The following is a 13,901-nucleotide window of genomic DNA, read 5'->3' as shown; positions in this document are numbered from 1 at the left end:
CTAGCCGTGGGCGGGTATGAGTATCTGGCCAGCCCAAATGTTTTTTCTCTTCTTCTTCCCGTGCTCGGCTTCCTCCCAAATCCTTCCTCTCCCCGCCTCCCGCGCGCGTGGCCTGCTCCTCCGCTTCCCTGCATCTTCTCCGACCAGGCGTCCACCATTGTTGCTGCCTCCTCCCCGTTCGCGGAGATCCAAATCCTTCCTCTCCCCGCCTCCCGCGCGTGTGGCCTGCCCCTCCGCTCCCTGCATTCTCCGACCAGGTGTCCCAGTTCACCGATATGGAGGGGAGCGATTCTGTTACCTCTCCAGGTTGGTTCTTCTCCCTCTCTTTCTTTTTCTTGCTTTCTTGATTTTACGATATCCTCTTCCAGTTCTTCTCCCCATATTCTTGTTGATTGACTTCTTGTGACTCTCTCTTTCTTTCTGTTCTTGCGATTTTTCTCTCTTTTCTTTCTTTTGTTTCACGATTTCTTCTTCTTGTTCTTATCCCCTCTTCTTGCTTGAATTATAGTGTTTTTCCTCTTTTCTTGTTTTCTTTCTTTCTGTTCTTCGGATTTCTCTCTCGCTCTCTCTCTCTCTCTCTCTCTCTCTCTCTCTCTCTCTCTCTGTTCTTCCATGCTACGAGAGTTCTTGCTTCTTTGACCTACCACATTTCTCTTTGTCTGGAGCAGATTTGGAGCTGGTGGCCGGGCCTCTGGATTTGGGTACGATATTTGATGTCGATATGGAGGACTTTGTCCATGGCCGACGCACCCTGTTTGCCGTAAGCTTATTCATACAACTCAATCCTCGTTCAGTTTCTTCCTAGAAATTTCTCTTCTTTAGTCCCTCTTCGTGAACATATATCTGAAGGATTTGGTCAAATTCTTGAGTAGGCTCTTACTTTTTTTTGTCAAGCAAAGAAGCTCCAAAGTTATATTTACAAATCTGGAAGTGGACAGATACCTAGCTATTCCCTGCAAATTCAGATGAAAAAAAAACCAGACATAAATTGACTTGCATTTCACTTAATTACATTTCTTCATGCATTGCAAATTATGAAAAAAATGGAAGAAATATCTGTTCCTGAATCATCCTGAATCCTGACACAGTGCACTGAAAATATATAGGAATGTTAATGTGCACAACCTGAAAATTCAGTGTCATTGGACACAGAGGCCCAGCAGTTGATCACCTGTTTGCCTGGATGCATCATTCATGTGGGCGAGTACACTATAATTAAGAGTCCCCAACAACAACTCCAATGACCTTAGACCTGAGAATTTTTTGTCCTTTGCATTTCTGTTCATAACAACTGTTCCAGCCAAGGAGTGAGTGGTCAAAATTATCCAGAAACACAATCTCACATGCTGCGATCCAAGGCCAACTTTGGCTGGCCACACTGGAGAACAACACCAATTAGCAGTTACTTCCGCTTTGATCGTTTTACTAGTTATCCAATCATATGATCAAGTTGCAAAGTCGTAATGTAGTAGTACTTTTCATCTGTGCGGCAACTCTTATTACCAATGGAATGATTCAGATGAAGAAGTTATCCTCTGGGTGAATTAAAAAAAAATCCTTTCAATTTCCTAGTTTCCATGTCAGGCTTTCAGATTCTGCTTGATGTTCTTTATGATTTGCGTTATAGGATCCTTAAACTTGATATATTTGGACCAAATTTAAGTTATTCAACATGATATTTGTCCTCAGTCTTTATTTCGTTTCTAGCAAATTAAGTGCAGAATCTTTATCGGTTCTAGAAAATATAGGCGAATTCAGTATTTTCTGGTTGTATTTAAGCTTTTGACCTCTATTTACTTTATGTATTCTGTTAATTTAGGTAAGCCTCTGGTCGTATTAAGTCCAGTTTCAGGCTATAGTTTCCTAAAGCCAATTTTCGAATGTGCAGTCAGACTTGCGTGCATGTTTTGTGAAAATAATCCCTATTCCTTGCTTTACTACCTTAGAGAAAAAAAAAACTGTACACCATAAGGTCTTGCTCTAGGCAAGTGATAAACCGAGGTCGTATACTTTAACAGAATATGGCAAATAAAATTTGAAAGTTCCGAAGAGATTATATAAATCTGGTTGCACAAGTAGTGTTTTACAGCAGACAAGATATGCGAGCCTACATGAGTGTCTTAGTTTCAGGCTTATGAAAATTTCATGCCACAGATATGATGTGGTTTATGATACAATGCAGTTATAATAAATGTTTTGTAGGGTCTATGTATCTAGCTAATCTCAAATGGAGCAGTAGTAGTATGAAAGATTACAATGTTTCTGCATGGTACTCTTGAAAAGAATCAAGTTCAATTCTAGGAAATCATCCCTTTGAATATGCTTTCAGGTATGCGCTTATGCTCTCCTGAAAGCAATCCCTGGTCTCAGAGCTCTCGTAGATGACATTCCTCATCATAGTTATGATGTTGGACATGTTGGAGGTACTAATCTGATCCCTATGTTATTTTGTTCCCAAAACCTCAACCATTGAAGTGAACCACTCATATTTATTATCTTTTCCACGTAGGAAATCTGTGCTTGAGATGTAATATGAAGGAATTGAATAAATATATTCTGATGGACTATTTGGAAATACAACGCATCACAAACTCCCTGTTTATTTTCAGAAACTGTAAGTGTTATTAACTCAATCTATAGTTGAACACTCTAAATTCCTGATCTGCAGTGTTCTTACTGGTAGTTTATCAATATTATAGGGGAGCCAAAAACAGTGACGGTGAATGTACAAGCTCTTATGGATGAGCTTCTATCTGAGATTGACTATTGGTGCTTAGAGAAGGATTATAAGAATTCAATGAATATGGTTTTGATGCAAGTCAGCTTCACACAACAAACAAATGATCTTCTTCTTTTTGAGTCCTCCACAAAGGTAGTACTTCCCTTATCTCTAACATAAGTTGGGCTTGTATTGTGCGAATATTACATTATCATAATTTTGTAGTGGGGATGCTACAACTGTGCTGTACATTTCACCCGCATGGAATGTAGCAAATCTATTTATATGGATGGCCGTTCTGTCTCCGAGTTTGAAGAGGAGTGTTACCTGGACTGTCATGAGTGCAAGATCGCTGTAGGATACAAGCGTATGAAAGTGTGCAAATTACCACAGGTTCTAAACTTCTATGAAGTTTCAGGCCTCCTGCCTGAGTTGAGAATCTTAAATCAGGTATATTCCCAGATTTCCTTAGTGATGTGGAAAAGTATTTAGATCGTAGCAGTGAACTGAATCGCCTCTCACTATTTTTTTCCCCAAGGACTATGGGCTTACGTGCGTAATGCCAGAAAGAAACAAGGCTTGTCTCTATTGCCTATTAGAGCCAACAAATTGGACACGTGTAGAAGCCGCTGGGGTAAGTTTTAAGCAAAACCGATCCTGTATAATGCATTGTTTCCTTTACAATCTGTTCAGTAGTAATTCTCTTTCAGTTTTTATTGAACTTTTTCAGTTTCTAACTGCACACCTGCTTCACCTTTCAGTTCAATGCCCGTCTGTGTCCACTAGGCCCTGCATTACCACCGCAGATCCAGGGCAAATGCGCAATTGCAATGTACCAAAGGATTTGAGTACGTACTACTTGTGCTCTAGAGAGATTCCTGAACCTTGGTTGCTGGTGCAGTGTAAATTTTGAAAACCTCAATGGGGTGGCTGTTAGCAAGGGTCGTGAATAGTTTCAGGAAATACTGGTTTGGAAACACCTTGATATATGTATCTTGGAGCTTGCATTAACTAAATAGTCGTGGATGTTCTTTATCCTCATTTTAATTCTTGTGATCTTTGCTTTGTGTTCCCTTGAAAGACTAGAGATAAATTGTAAGTGTAATATTTCTAATTATCGCTTTGCTACTGCAGTGCGAGAGGCTACTGATAAATAACTAACGGGGTTGGATTTGTGGAGCTGGGAACAACCTCAAGAGCAGAATTTGAATCGAGCGATCAGTAGACCTGTCAAGCCGTACAAGATCTCTGATGATGAATTAGTTCTCGGTTGCTGTCGTTTCCCCAGTTTGCTTGTAGAAAAATAGTAAACCTGGTGCTCTTTTTTTGTAGCTTGACTTGGTAGGTGTAGTTTTCTGCTGATTAGAAGCCGTGATGATGCAGTGACACAACTGTGAGCTCCTCTTGTAATGTGATTTGGGGTTGAAACTGTTCACACACAAAAAAGAAAGCATTATTGGCTGAAAATTGCCCTTGGTGTTGCTTATAGATGTTCAAAGATAGAGTTTACTAGCTGTGGTCGCTTTTGAGCTGTGTGACCTGCTGTAATGTGCCTTGTAGTGCTTTCTATAAGAGCTGGGCCTAGGCCTTGTTAGTGATTTTGATCTTAAAAGATCAGATAGAGTATGTCTGTATATGTAAAACTGTTGGTACAAAATGTAGCCTTACATACTGCAAGTATAAAATGTATTGTCGTACATAGGTTTCCTTGCTTCTAGGGGTTGTTCAAACTCTCTTCTTTAGTCAATGGAATGGGCACTTTGCTGAATACTAAATTGCTAGAACATAAATACCAGCAGGAGTAACTTATTATGCGATACACTGGTTCAACTACAGAATTTAATCTCTCCTTGCAGGTACACTCTCCACCATGTATTAAATTTTTTCATCCAATAAAAATGGAGGTGCTGGTGAAACTGATCTTTTGGATGACTTTGCTTTTCTTTTTTCAAAAATTGATTTTTGCATTTCTAGGGAGCCCGAGCTAGATAACGACGAAAAATACTGAGGAAAGGATCATCGATGACAGAAATATGAACTAATCTGGGGACGATGGCAAGCTCTGTTGCTGACCAAAAGCCTAGTTTGTACTTTTAGTTGACGACGATGACAATGATTAGTTGCCCAAAGGTTATACTACAAATTATCAGTTATGGCAAACAAAACCGTAACAGACCATACTGCCAAGCTCCGATGCAAGGTTGAAAAGAGGAAAAAAAAAACTAATCGATTGGAATCCAGATCCACCTCCCAGTGCCAGAATTCACCAGCTATTACATGATCATTTGTCGAGACAGAATCAAATTGAAGTATCAGATGCAGCTTCAGGTTCTGGAGCTGCCAGCCGTATAAACCTCTTCGGATCTTGTTGGTAGCACGTGAGTGTTGTCAGTTATCGCAAAATTTGATAATAACAAGCAGCCTTGCAAACTGCCATCAAATTCAGATCATCCGCTGAATTCCATCCAAAATGCAAACTCGAACAATTGAGAACCATCCGTTGATCCATCCGTGGACCAAAAGAAGAAGCAACCCGAACCAAGGCGAAGACCCCGACGAGGGCAACAACAATAAACAAGAAGAAAAAAAAAAGGAAAAAGAAGAAGACGACGACGTGGCGAGCCAAGTAGCAGCAAATCCTCGTCCACTCATCCAGTTCTACGGGAGGCCGCGGCTGCTGCTCCTCCCCCTCCACTGATTCCGCCCTTCCTCCAATGGCCGCCGCCTCCTCCTCTGCCGCCGCCTGCTTCCTCTCCCCGTCCCCTCCTCCCCGCCCGCGCCACCATTCCATCAAACACCTCGCGTGCGCCGCCTCCAGGTCGCCGTCGCCGGGGCCCTCCTCCTCCCGCTCCCTCGCCCTCCCTTCGCCTTCGGCTTCGGCTTCTCCGTGGCCGTGGCCGCGGCGGCTCCGCGACCTGCTCCCCGACGAGACCGACCGGATCCTGTCGTCCGCCACGGGCTCCCTCATCGTCGCCCTCGCCTCGGCCGCGCTGATCCTCGGCGACGCCGGCTCCGCCTCCGCGTTCGTCGTCGCCACGCCGCGGAAGCTGCAGGCCGACGAGCTCGCCACCGTGCGCCTCTTCCAGGAGAACACGCCCTCCGTCGTCTACATTACCAACCTCGCCGTGAGGTAGAAATCCGCCGCGTTCGTCCTCCTCGGCTTGCCTTTTTTTTTTTTCACGCGTACTGATGCGAATTCGGGTTGCTATAGGCAGGATGCCTTCACGCTGGACGTGCTCGAGGTGCCGCAGGGTTCCGGGTCGGGGTTCGTCTGGGACAAGAGCGGCCACATAGTCACCAATTTCCATGTCATCCGTGGCGCGTCAGATCTCAGGTTTGTTAAAATGACATGCTGCTGTCGCCCACTTAGAGCTGAATTCGAATCATACTTCACAATTCTGATTGATTTGTTTGGGTGCATGAAGATTTGTATAGGAGTGTAAATTGCTCTAGACTTCTAGAACTTGAAATGGATGGAGTAATGCAAATAGATGTTGGTTAGCTGCAGTAATGTGGTTACAGTGACAACTGACAACGGTTCAGTGAACTGTAAACACTTCCTACTAGTGATTCATTATTCAATGGCTTCCTTTTTCTTAGTTTAATATGTTCAAAGGTGCTATGATATAGATTAGTCATAGTTGCTGACAGGATTGTGTGTTTGAAGCTTTAAAACGATTATATTTTGCATATCATTTTCATTATGTACTTAAATGCTACACTTGAGTATTTGGTGACTTGCGTTTTGGTTTCTTCTAAGCCGCATATACTAGTATGCTGTGTACACTGTTCTGCTAATGCTACATGGTGCCAACTTATTGACAATGCATTATTGCATATAAAGCTAAAACATCCATCCATCTAAGATACTGTTTTGATGAATTCTTATGACATAATAACCTCCAACGGTATCATGGCGAAGTGAAGTTACCACGCTAGTTTTATGCAGGGTCACACTTGCTGATCAGACAGTGTATGAAGCGCAAGTTGTTGGATTTGACCAGGATAAGGATGTTGCTGTTTTGCGTATTAAAGCACCAACAGATAAATTAAGACCTATACCAGTTGGTGTGTCGGCAGACTTACTGGTCGGTCAGAAAGTATTTGCCATAGGGAACCCGGTGAGTGTTTCTTACACCAACTGTTCGGTGTATTACCCATTCATGACAACTGGCTCATAAGCTTAATAAAATGTATTCTAACATAGTCTCAAAAAAACACTATCCAGTTCTTTACTTGTGATGTGCACCCCTGAATAATTTATTTCCATAGTTTCAATGTACTTTTCTGTTCAGAGCTGAAACAACCTTAGAAATCCCCCTAGCTGTTCATGAATATGTCTGACATTGTAATGAAAATACAATATATGCTAGAGAATATTGTACACAAAAAAAATACAATTAATCACTATGCAAACAACCAATATATCAAAATGATCTTATGCCACTAAGACTATGTATCGCATGTTTTGGTGATATCTTTAGGCTTTTAGCACGTATTGATTCCTGGATAGAAAAATATGCTTACAACACTTGATTATTCTGAGTTATTTTCTATCATGCTTGCATTAACTTACTGATCACTAACAGTCTGTAACATGTTATGTCTATGTTTATGCAGTTTGGTCTTGACCACACTCTTACTACAGGAGTCATCAGGTGTAATGTTGTTTGAGTAAACAGATTCTGTCTTTTGCTGATTCATAATGCAATACACTGAGACACCTCTGTTTTGTTTTTCTGTTGACCCCCTTCCCTGCAGTGGATTGCGTAGAGAAATCAGTTCAGCTGCAACAGGACGCCCTATACAGGATGTGATACAAACTGATGCTGCTATCAATCCTGGTAACAGTGGTGGGCCACTTCTTGATAGCTCAGGAAACTTGATAGGTGTAAACACTGCTATATACTCACCTTCAGGAGCATCATCCGGTGTTGGCTTTTCCATTCCAGTTGATACAGTATGCAACTTGACATAAATACAAAACTCAGAGTTTCAGAATTTTTTATTTTCTATTCTATTAACATCTCTTTTGAACACATCCAGGTTGGTGGTATTGTGGATCAGCTTATAAAGTTTGGTAAAGTAACAAGACCTATTCTAGGGATAAAATTTGCTCCAGATCAATCTGTAGAGCAGCTTGGATTAAGTGGAGTGCTTGTCTTGGATGCTCCTCCAAATGGACCAGCAGGCAAAGCGGTATTGTCCATAGATCTTATTTATTGGTTTCCTGTAAATTGCAGTCAGTCTTAAAAGCACTGGTTTTCTTGCACTAGGCATGTTCCAATTACGTGTCAATTTGAGTTTACTGGGAGAACACCTGAGTTATTACTCCATGACATCATATGCTATGTTGATTGATGTCCTCTCGTGTGTTTTCAATCGTCACTAGGACTAAGGACAGCTGAACAGACATAACAGTGATAATTCATTTAGCATAAAGGCTAACCTTATGTGATTGATAGAACAAATCCTTTTTATTGCAGACACTGTATTTTCTTTGAACATGTTCGTGTAATAGAAGACTAGCTGCTTGCTTTGAAAATGACTGGTGCAACTAAAACTTATACATCTTGTTGTATGCTAGGGTCTGCAATCGACCAAGCGGGATTCCTATGGTCGGCTTATCCTAGGGGACATAATTACTTCTGTGAATGGAACAAAGGTAACAAATGGAAGCGACTTGTATAGGATTCTGGATCAGTGTAAAGTTGGAGAGAAGGTAAGCTTTCACACGTTTTTGTAAGGAAGAAATTGCTGTGATTGATAATAGCTCAGGTACTTGCATATTGTGTTATAGGTGACTGTGGAAGTATTGCGTGGAGATAAAAAGGAGAAGATACCCGTGATTCTTGAACCAAAGCCAGATGAATCATAATAGTAAGCCACCTCCATAGGATCCACTCTACTGTTTGTATGTCCACATAGATGCAGAAATGGAATATATACAAGAAATTAGCATTTTCCCCTACCACGGAATTCGCTGTACATAATTCATGCTTGTAAATTTTCTGGCAAAAAAAGAAAATCCAATTTGGCTTATTTCCTTGTCATTCATGCTTCTGGTGTAACCGCCTCAGTAGAGACGTGTCATACGTGATGTCTCTGTTTTCCTGTATTTTGGTGAGGACCATGTACAGCAGAGACTATATAGTAGACCCCACACTGCTCCGTAAGTCTACTTAACATGGCCTACCGTATTTACACTGCATTCATCACTGGGCCATCTATGAACTAACAGGTTGATGGTCGTACTGATCTCACATATCACCTAAAAATCCTTTCTGACAGTAGAATCCATGCAGGTTTTGCTAGAGAAGTTGTTTTCATGGCCAATGCAATGCGTTGGGTAGTCTGCGATGGCATGGAGATTAATGTGATGGTTATGTCGTGATGTCTAATACAGCAGTGTCAACCACACACGACCCTGTCGTGGATTTTGGGGATCCATACGGTTGTGGAGAGGCAGGGCTGATGTTTCTGTAAACGCGGCAGGGTAACCATCAAAGAAGTCTCTGAAGATACTTTGGCTTCATGGTCACACCTCTGCGAGGATTTTGCATCAAAGGCGTGAAAAGATCTGTGAGCAACAAGTGAAAAGGATGCAATGTTTTAGAAAGGAAGCACCGCAGCAACAAGCAACGAAAAGCTAATCATGTTCATTGCATGATTAATTTATATCAGAGAATAAATAAATAAACAATTACCAGTACCAGGATTTTCAAGTGATACTACTACAGTATCCTTGCTGCTCTAGACAAGTAGACAGACGTCAGGTCCATCGGTCTGGGCACTGTTTGCAAGGTAAACCGTCACAGTCCACTTTAAGTTCTGATAGATGGATCATATCTGACTTCATCAAAGAATACATTAAAAAACTTAATTGTCTCTTAAGTATAGCAGAGGTAGGATGTAATCAAGAAACTAGCCATGCTGATTGATTCCATGCAACTTCTCATCAAGCCCTGCACGGCCGTACCGTGTTGCTATCTGAAACCGGCTATAAATCAGCCGCAAGATGATACTATAATTCTTTTGAACTTGGGCCATGTTTAGTTCCAAAATAATTCTTCAAACTTCCAATTTTTTTATCACATCAAAATTTTTCTACACACAAACTTCCAACTTTTTCGTCATCTTGTTTCAATTTCAATCAAACTTTCAATTTTGTTGTGAACTAAACACATGCTTATTCATTGGATTCTTATGAATTGTTTGTTCCATTGATTAGAAAATACCTTTTCTTAAAAAAAAATTCTACTACATTGTTTACCCACTTATTGTAAGACATTTGTTAAGTTTATTTTGTAATAAAGTATTTACTCCCTCCGTTTCTAAATATTTGACGCCGTTGACTTTTTTAAATATTGACCGTTCATCTTATTCAAAAAATTTAAGTAATTATTAATTCTTTTTCTATCATTTGATTCATTGTTAAATATACTTATACTTATACATATAGTTTTATATATTTCACAAAAGTTTTTAATAAGACGAACGATTTAACATGTGCTAAAAAGTCAACGATGTTTATCCTTGTAACCAAATTGATAATCCGCTACGATAAGTCGATAATCGCTCAACCGGGGCGCTGACGAGCGAGCAGAGCAGGACGATCGGTCAAGCCGCCGTTGGCCCCGGCTGTCGCGTGCAGAGTCTACTTCACATTGAAGTCTGCTCGGCTCAGCCGCTCAGCGAGATTACCACCCACCAATTGATTAATTAGAGGATTACTGCTATACGTGTGATCCAGTTACATAACTCATGTATAATTAGAGACATACAACTATAGATTAATTAAAATAGAGTATATTTATATGCATTGCATTCGTTTAAAATTAGTGATTAAATTGAGTCGTACGTAAATAACAGATAGGTCGTATGCATAGTAATTTCCTAATCAGAGCCTTCCTTGCTAATCAAACGTGGTCCAAAGAGATATGCCTATCAGAGAAGATCGTGGAGATAAGCACGGACAGAGTAGGCTAAAACTCGTTTGGTTTTTAATAGCTGTCATTTATACGAAAGGTATGGATTAACCGAAGTGTGTAGTATTTGTACTTCACCTCTTTGCTCTTCTGGAACTTTGGTTAGGTAGTTATGCTTGTATCATTCAGAGTACCCTTGGTGTTTAGCTTTCATCTTGATGGACTAGTAATAAATTAGATGAGACAACAAGCCAAATCAGTACTACATTATTGCATGCATAGATGGGCTTTCTCTCACTAAATATAGCTAATAATATATTTTTGACCGGAGAAATAGTTAACTTTCATGAGTTTAATTAGGGAGGACTTGGTAGCATATTCTCGCGCATGACCGGATTTGCATGATTGCACAAGTACAGATTATGATATTAAGGGCACTAATATATATTTTTCAGGACGAATTAAGAGTAAAGCTTGGTAAAGGAGAGTTGGTGATCGAAGGAGATATCTGGAAAATGACCGTTCATTTGTAGCATATGGTTGAAATCTATGGTGCATGCAGCACGGTTCATAGAGTAGTTCAGTATCAGATTATCATCAGTACGTAGTGGCCGGTCAGGGGAAGAGAAGGTTGGAGAGATTAAAGGCCCTGTTGAAACAAAGAAGTTTGCACCTGTACTTTAATTAGTTTCGTTTGAATGTTGCATCGATCTGTACTTTAATTAGTTTTGTTTTGAAGGTTGCATCTGTCCTGTACGTACGTGTTGAGCTAGCTAGTACATTAATGATGTAGCTAATTATGTGAATATGCCGAAACAAGTGTTACAAGTCGACTACAACTGTGCCATGTTGGTTAATTAGCAACACAAGTCAATCTCTGCACTACCACATACTCACCACACCATGCAGAGCTAGAAATATGACAGGAGCCGCACGTAGACTGTTTTACCAACATACAGCATTGGCCATCAACTTTTAGGGATGAATTTGAATATATATTGTCTAAATTTATTCTTAGAAAATTTGGTTTTTCAGAGACGGATGGAGTATTTAGTAACACTAAACAGAAAAACATATGACTACTTCAGTACTTCTCTATGCTAAAAAAACAAAGGCTATGTTTAAAGAGGTTTAAGATTATAAGAAATAATTGATTGGTACGTTGCTTCTGAGAATTTATAAAAGGTAAGTTTCCCAGCATCTAATTTCTAGTTTATTTTCTTAATAAGGGAATTGAAGATTCTGTGCGAAGTTGTACTTACTAGAAATTCTGCGAAGAAGAGCAAATAAGCTTGTGGAAAATATTGCGACTCAAGGAAAAATTTTAAAAACATTTTTATGACTATATTTGAACTTATATAGTAGCCCTGCATGAACATATAAAAACTGTGTATACAATATATACTTATTATGCAAGCTCTGTTACACTCAACATTTTTTTGGAATAAATTGTTACAATTACCATTTACCGCAGACAAACAAATTAAAGCGTGCAGCCAAACTTATCAGCCACACGCATCAAACAAATTTAATTAAACCTGCTCACGAATTTATCGTGGCAAGTAATTAAGTACATACTTAACCTGCAGAGAGAAGAGAATAAAATCGATCGAGCAACATTGGTATCGAAGACGTTCGCGACGTCAGAACGGGTGATAGCTCCGGCGGAACGCGGTGGCGTTGGCGAAAAGTCCGACGAGGTCCTGCCGGTAGGGAAGGAACGACCTCCGGCGACCGCCGCCGCCCCTGCTGCCGCCGTTGGCGTAGTAGCTCAGGGCACCGTCATGGCCCACCTCGCCGCCTCTGCCGCCCTTGTGCTCGGAGCCGGAGGAGGAGGAGGAGGAGGAGGAGCTCGCGTTCAAGAACACGAACTTCTCCTTGCCGTCGCTGTGGCTCCGGCCGATGGAGCGCTGGCGCCACCGGAGGAGAGACGACCCAGTGGAGCCGCTCTTCCGGCACCGCGCCGGGGAGGCCGCCGTCGCCACCGGCAACGCGGGACACAGCGGGCAGTACAGGAACGTCGACTCCGCCGGCTCCCCGTCGAGGTCGAGGTCGAGGTCGTCGTCCGCCGCCGGCTGCGTCGTCGGTGGTGGCGGCGGCGGCGGGCCGTGGTCCACCATCAGAAACCGCCATAGCGGCAGACGCGAGGCCTTCTCCGGCGCCTGCCGATGCGGCGGCGGCGTCGGCGGCGGCGACCTCGGCCGGCCGAAGACCGGGTACAGCGGCGGGCCCACGCAGCGGCCGCCGGCTAGCGGCGGGACCTCGACGAAGGTGAAGCCGCCGCCGTCGTCGTCGGCCATCATGTTGCCGCCGGCGATGATCGCGTTGAGCTCCATCGCGTTCAGCTGCTTCTGCCGTGCGTGTCGCCTCCCATGGCGTGTGCGGCTTCCTCCTCGGTGTCTTGGCGCCATGGCTCTCCTTATATACACCAAGCTACGGAGTAGTAGTAGCCTTCATTCTCAACTGTACTGCACGAAAGCGTTTCGAATTGCCTCGAGATGGGGGCACTAATCTCGACCGCTGATCACGATATTTGACAGCTCGCAACGGATGTGATTGCGCGTTGCAGTTGAATCGTACTACTAGCTGGGTTAGGTTGCACTCGCTGTCAACGTGGCATGCAGAGATGTGGCTAGTTGCGGCCCAAGCCCACCTGAGCGGAGCCTTACGAATCGCTGGGCAATTTTGGTAGGCCCGAAGTTTTTATTGGGCCTAGGTAGGTCTCTTTTTTCGCCAGGTTAGGCCTACCTAGGCCCAATAAGGCCGCAGAGTGCCGCAGAAGCTATTTAATGGGCCGAATTAACCGTCAATGGGCCCATCCGACATTTCCTCTAAATGGACCGCAGTCGACCGCCATTCCTTCGTAATGGGCCGAACGAGTCGTGATTTTCTCCAGACGGGCTCTAGAGGGCCTACATTTCCTCGTAATGCGTGGTAACCTCATCTTAATGGACAGGAGGAGGAGGACTCATACCACACCACCGTGGCGCCCGCCACTGTCTCTGCCGTCCTCCGACCTTGATGGCATCCTCGCCATGGGCGGTGGCGGGTGAGTTCCCGCTTCCCAACCTGCTTTCCCGCCACCGAAGACGACGACAACAATGGCAATGGGTTTGAGGAGGAGGATGCGCACCTCCTCTTCCTCTCCCCTCTCTCATCCGTCTTCGCACCACTGTCGCTCGCCACACCACGCTGCTCGTCCTCCCCTCCCCCTTCCAACCGCCGCACCTCTCCCAACACGGTCTCCGCCACCT

At 42.9% G+C, this 13,901-nt stretch overlaps 3 protein-coding genes across 4 annotated transcripts; 2 read left to right on the top strand and 1 right to left on the bottom strand.

Moving 5' to 3' along the window:
* The first annotated feature begins 275 nt into the window (after positions 1-275).
* LOC127772912 (uncharacterized) lies at positions 276-3,567 on the top strand. The gene is made up of 8 exons (XM_052298905.1): positions 276-306; positions 669-760; positions 2,330-2,423; positions 2,510-2,614; positions 2,700-2,872; positions 2,945-3,169; positions 3,258-3,353; positions 3,481-3,567. The coding sequence occupies exons 1-8, from the start codon at positions 276-278 to the stop codon at positions 3,565-3,567; spliced, it is 903 nt and encodes a 300-aa protein (XP_052154865.1).
* A 1,762-nt stretch (positions 3,568-5,329) lies between these two features.
* LOC127774843 (protease Do-like 1, chloroplastic) lies at positions 5,330-9,670 on the top strand. Of its 2 annotated transcripts, XM_052301134.1 has the most exons (9): positions 5,330-5,849; positions 5,931-6,053; positions 6,669-6,840; positions 7,340-7,377; positions 7,481-7,679; positions 7,766-7,918; positions 8,307-8,441; positions 8,520-8,599; positions 9,025-9,670. In XM_052301134.1, exons 1-8 carry the CDS (start codon positions 5,434-5,436, stop codon positions 8,595-8,597), a joined length of 1,314 nt encoding a protein of 437 aa, XP_052157094.1. In that variant the 5' UTR covers positions 5,330-5,433; the 3' UTR covers positions 8,598-8,599; positions 9,025-9,670. The 2 variants fall into 2 exon arrangements, with proteins under 2 accessions (XP_052157094.1, XP_052157093.1); XM_052301133.1 differs by lacking the exon at positions 9,025-9,670 and having other exon boundaries at positions 5,332-5,849; positions 8,520-8,837.
* Positions 9,671-12,019: 2,349 nt separating this feature from the next.
* LOC127773110 (uncharacterized) lies at positions 12,020-13,064 on the bottom strand. The gene has a single exon (XM_052299128.1). The coding sequence runs from the start codon at positions 13,056-13,058 to the stop codon at positions 12,291-12,293; it is 768 nt and encodes a 255-aa protein (XP_052155088.1). The 5' UTR covers positions 13,059-13,064; the 3' UTR covers positions 12,020-12,290.
* Positions 13,065-13,901: the final 837 nt, after the last annotated feature.

This window comes from Oryza glaberrima, chromosome 5 (genome assembly GCF_000147395.1).
Source record: "Oryza glaberrima chromosome 5, OglaRS2, whole genome shotgun sequence".
Lineage (NCBI taxonomy): Eukaryota > Viridiplantae > Streptophyta > Magnoliopsida > Poales > Poaceae > Oryza > Oryza glaberrima.
The sequence above is the reverse complement of the archived record's forward strand: the minus strand, read 5'-3'. Positions and strand labels throughout refer to the sequence as shown.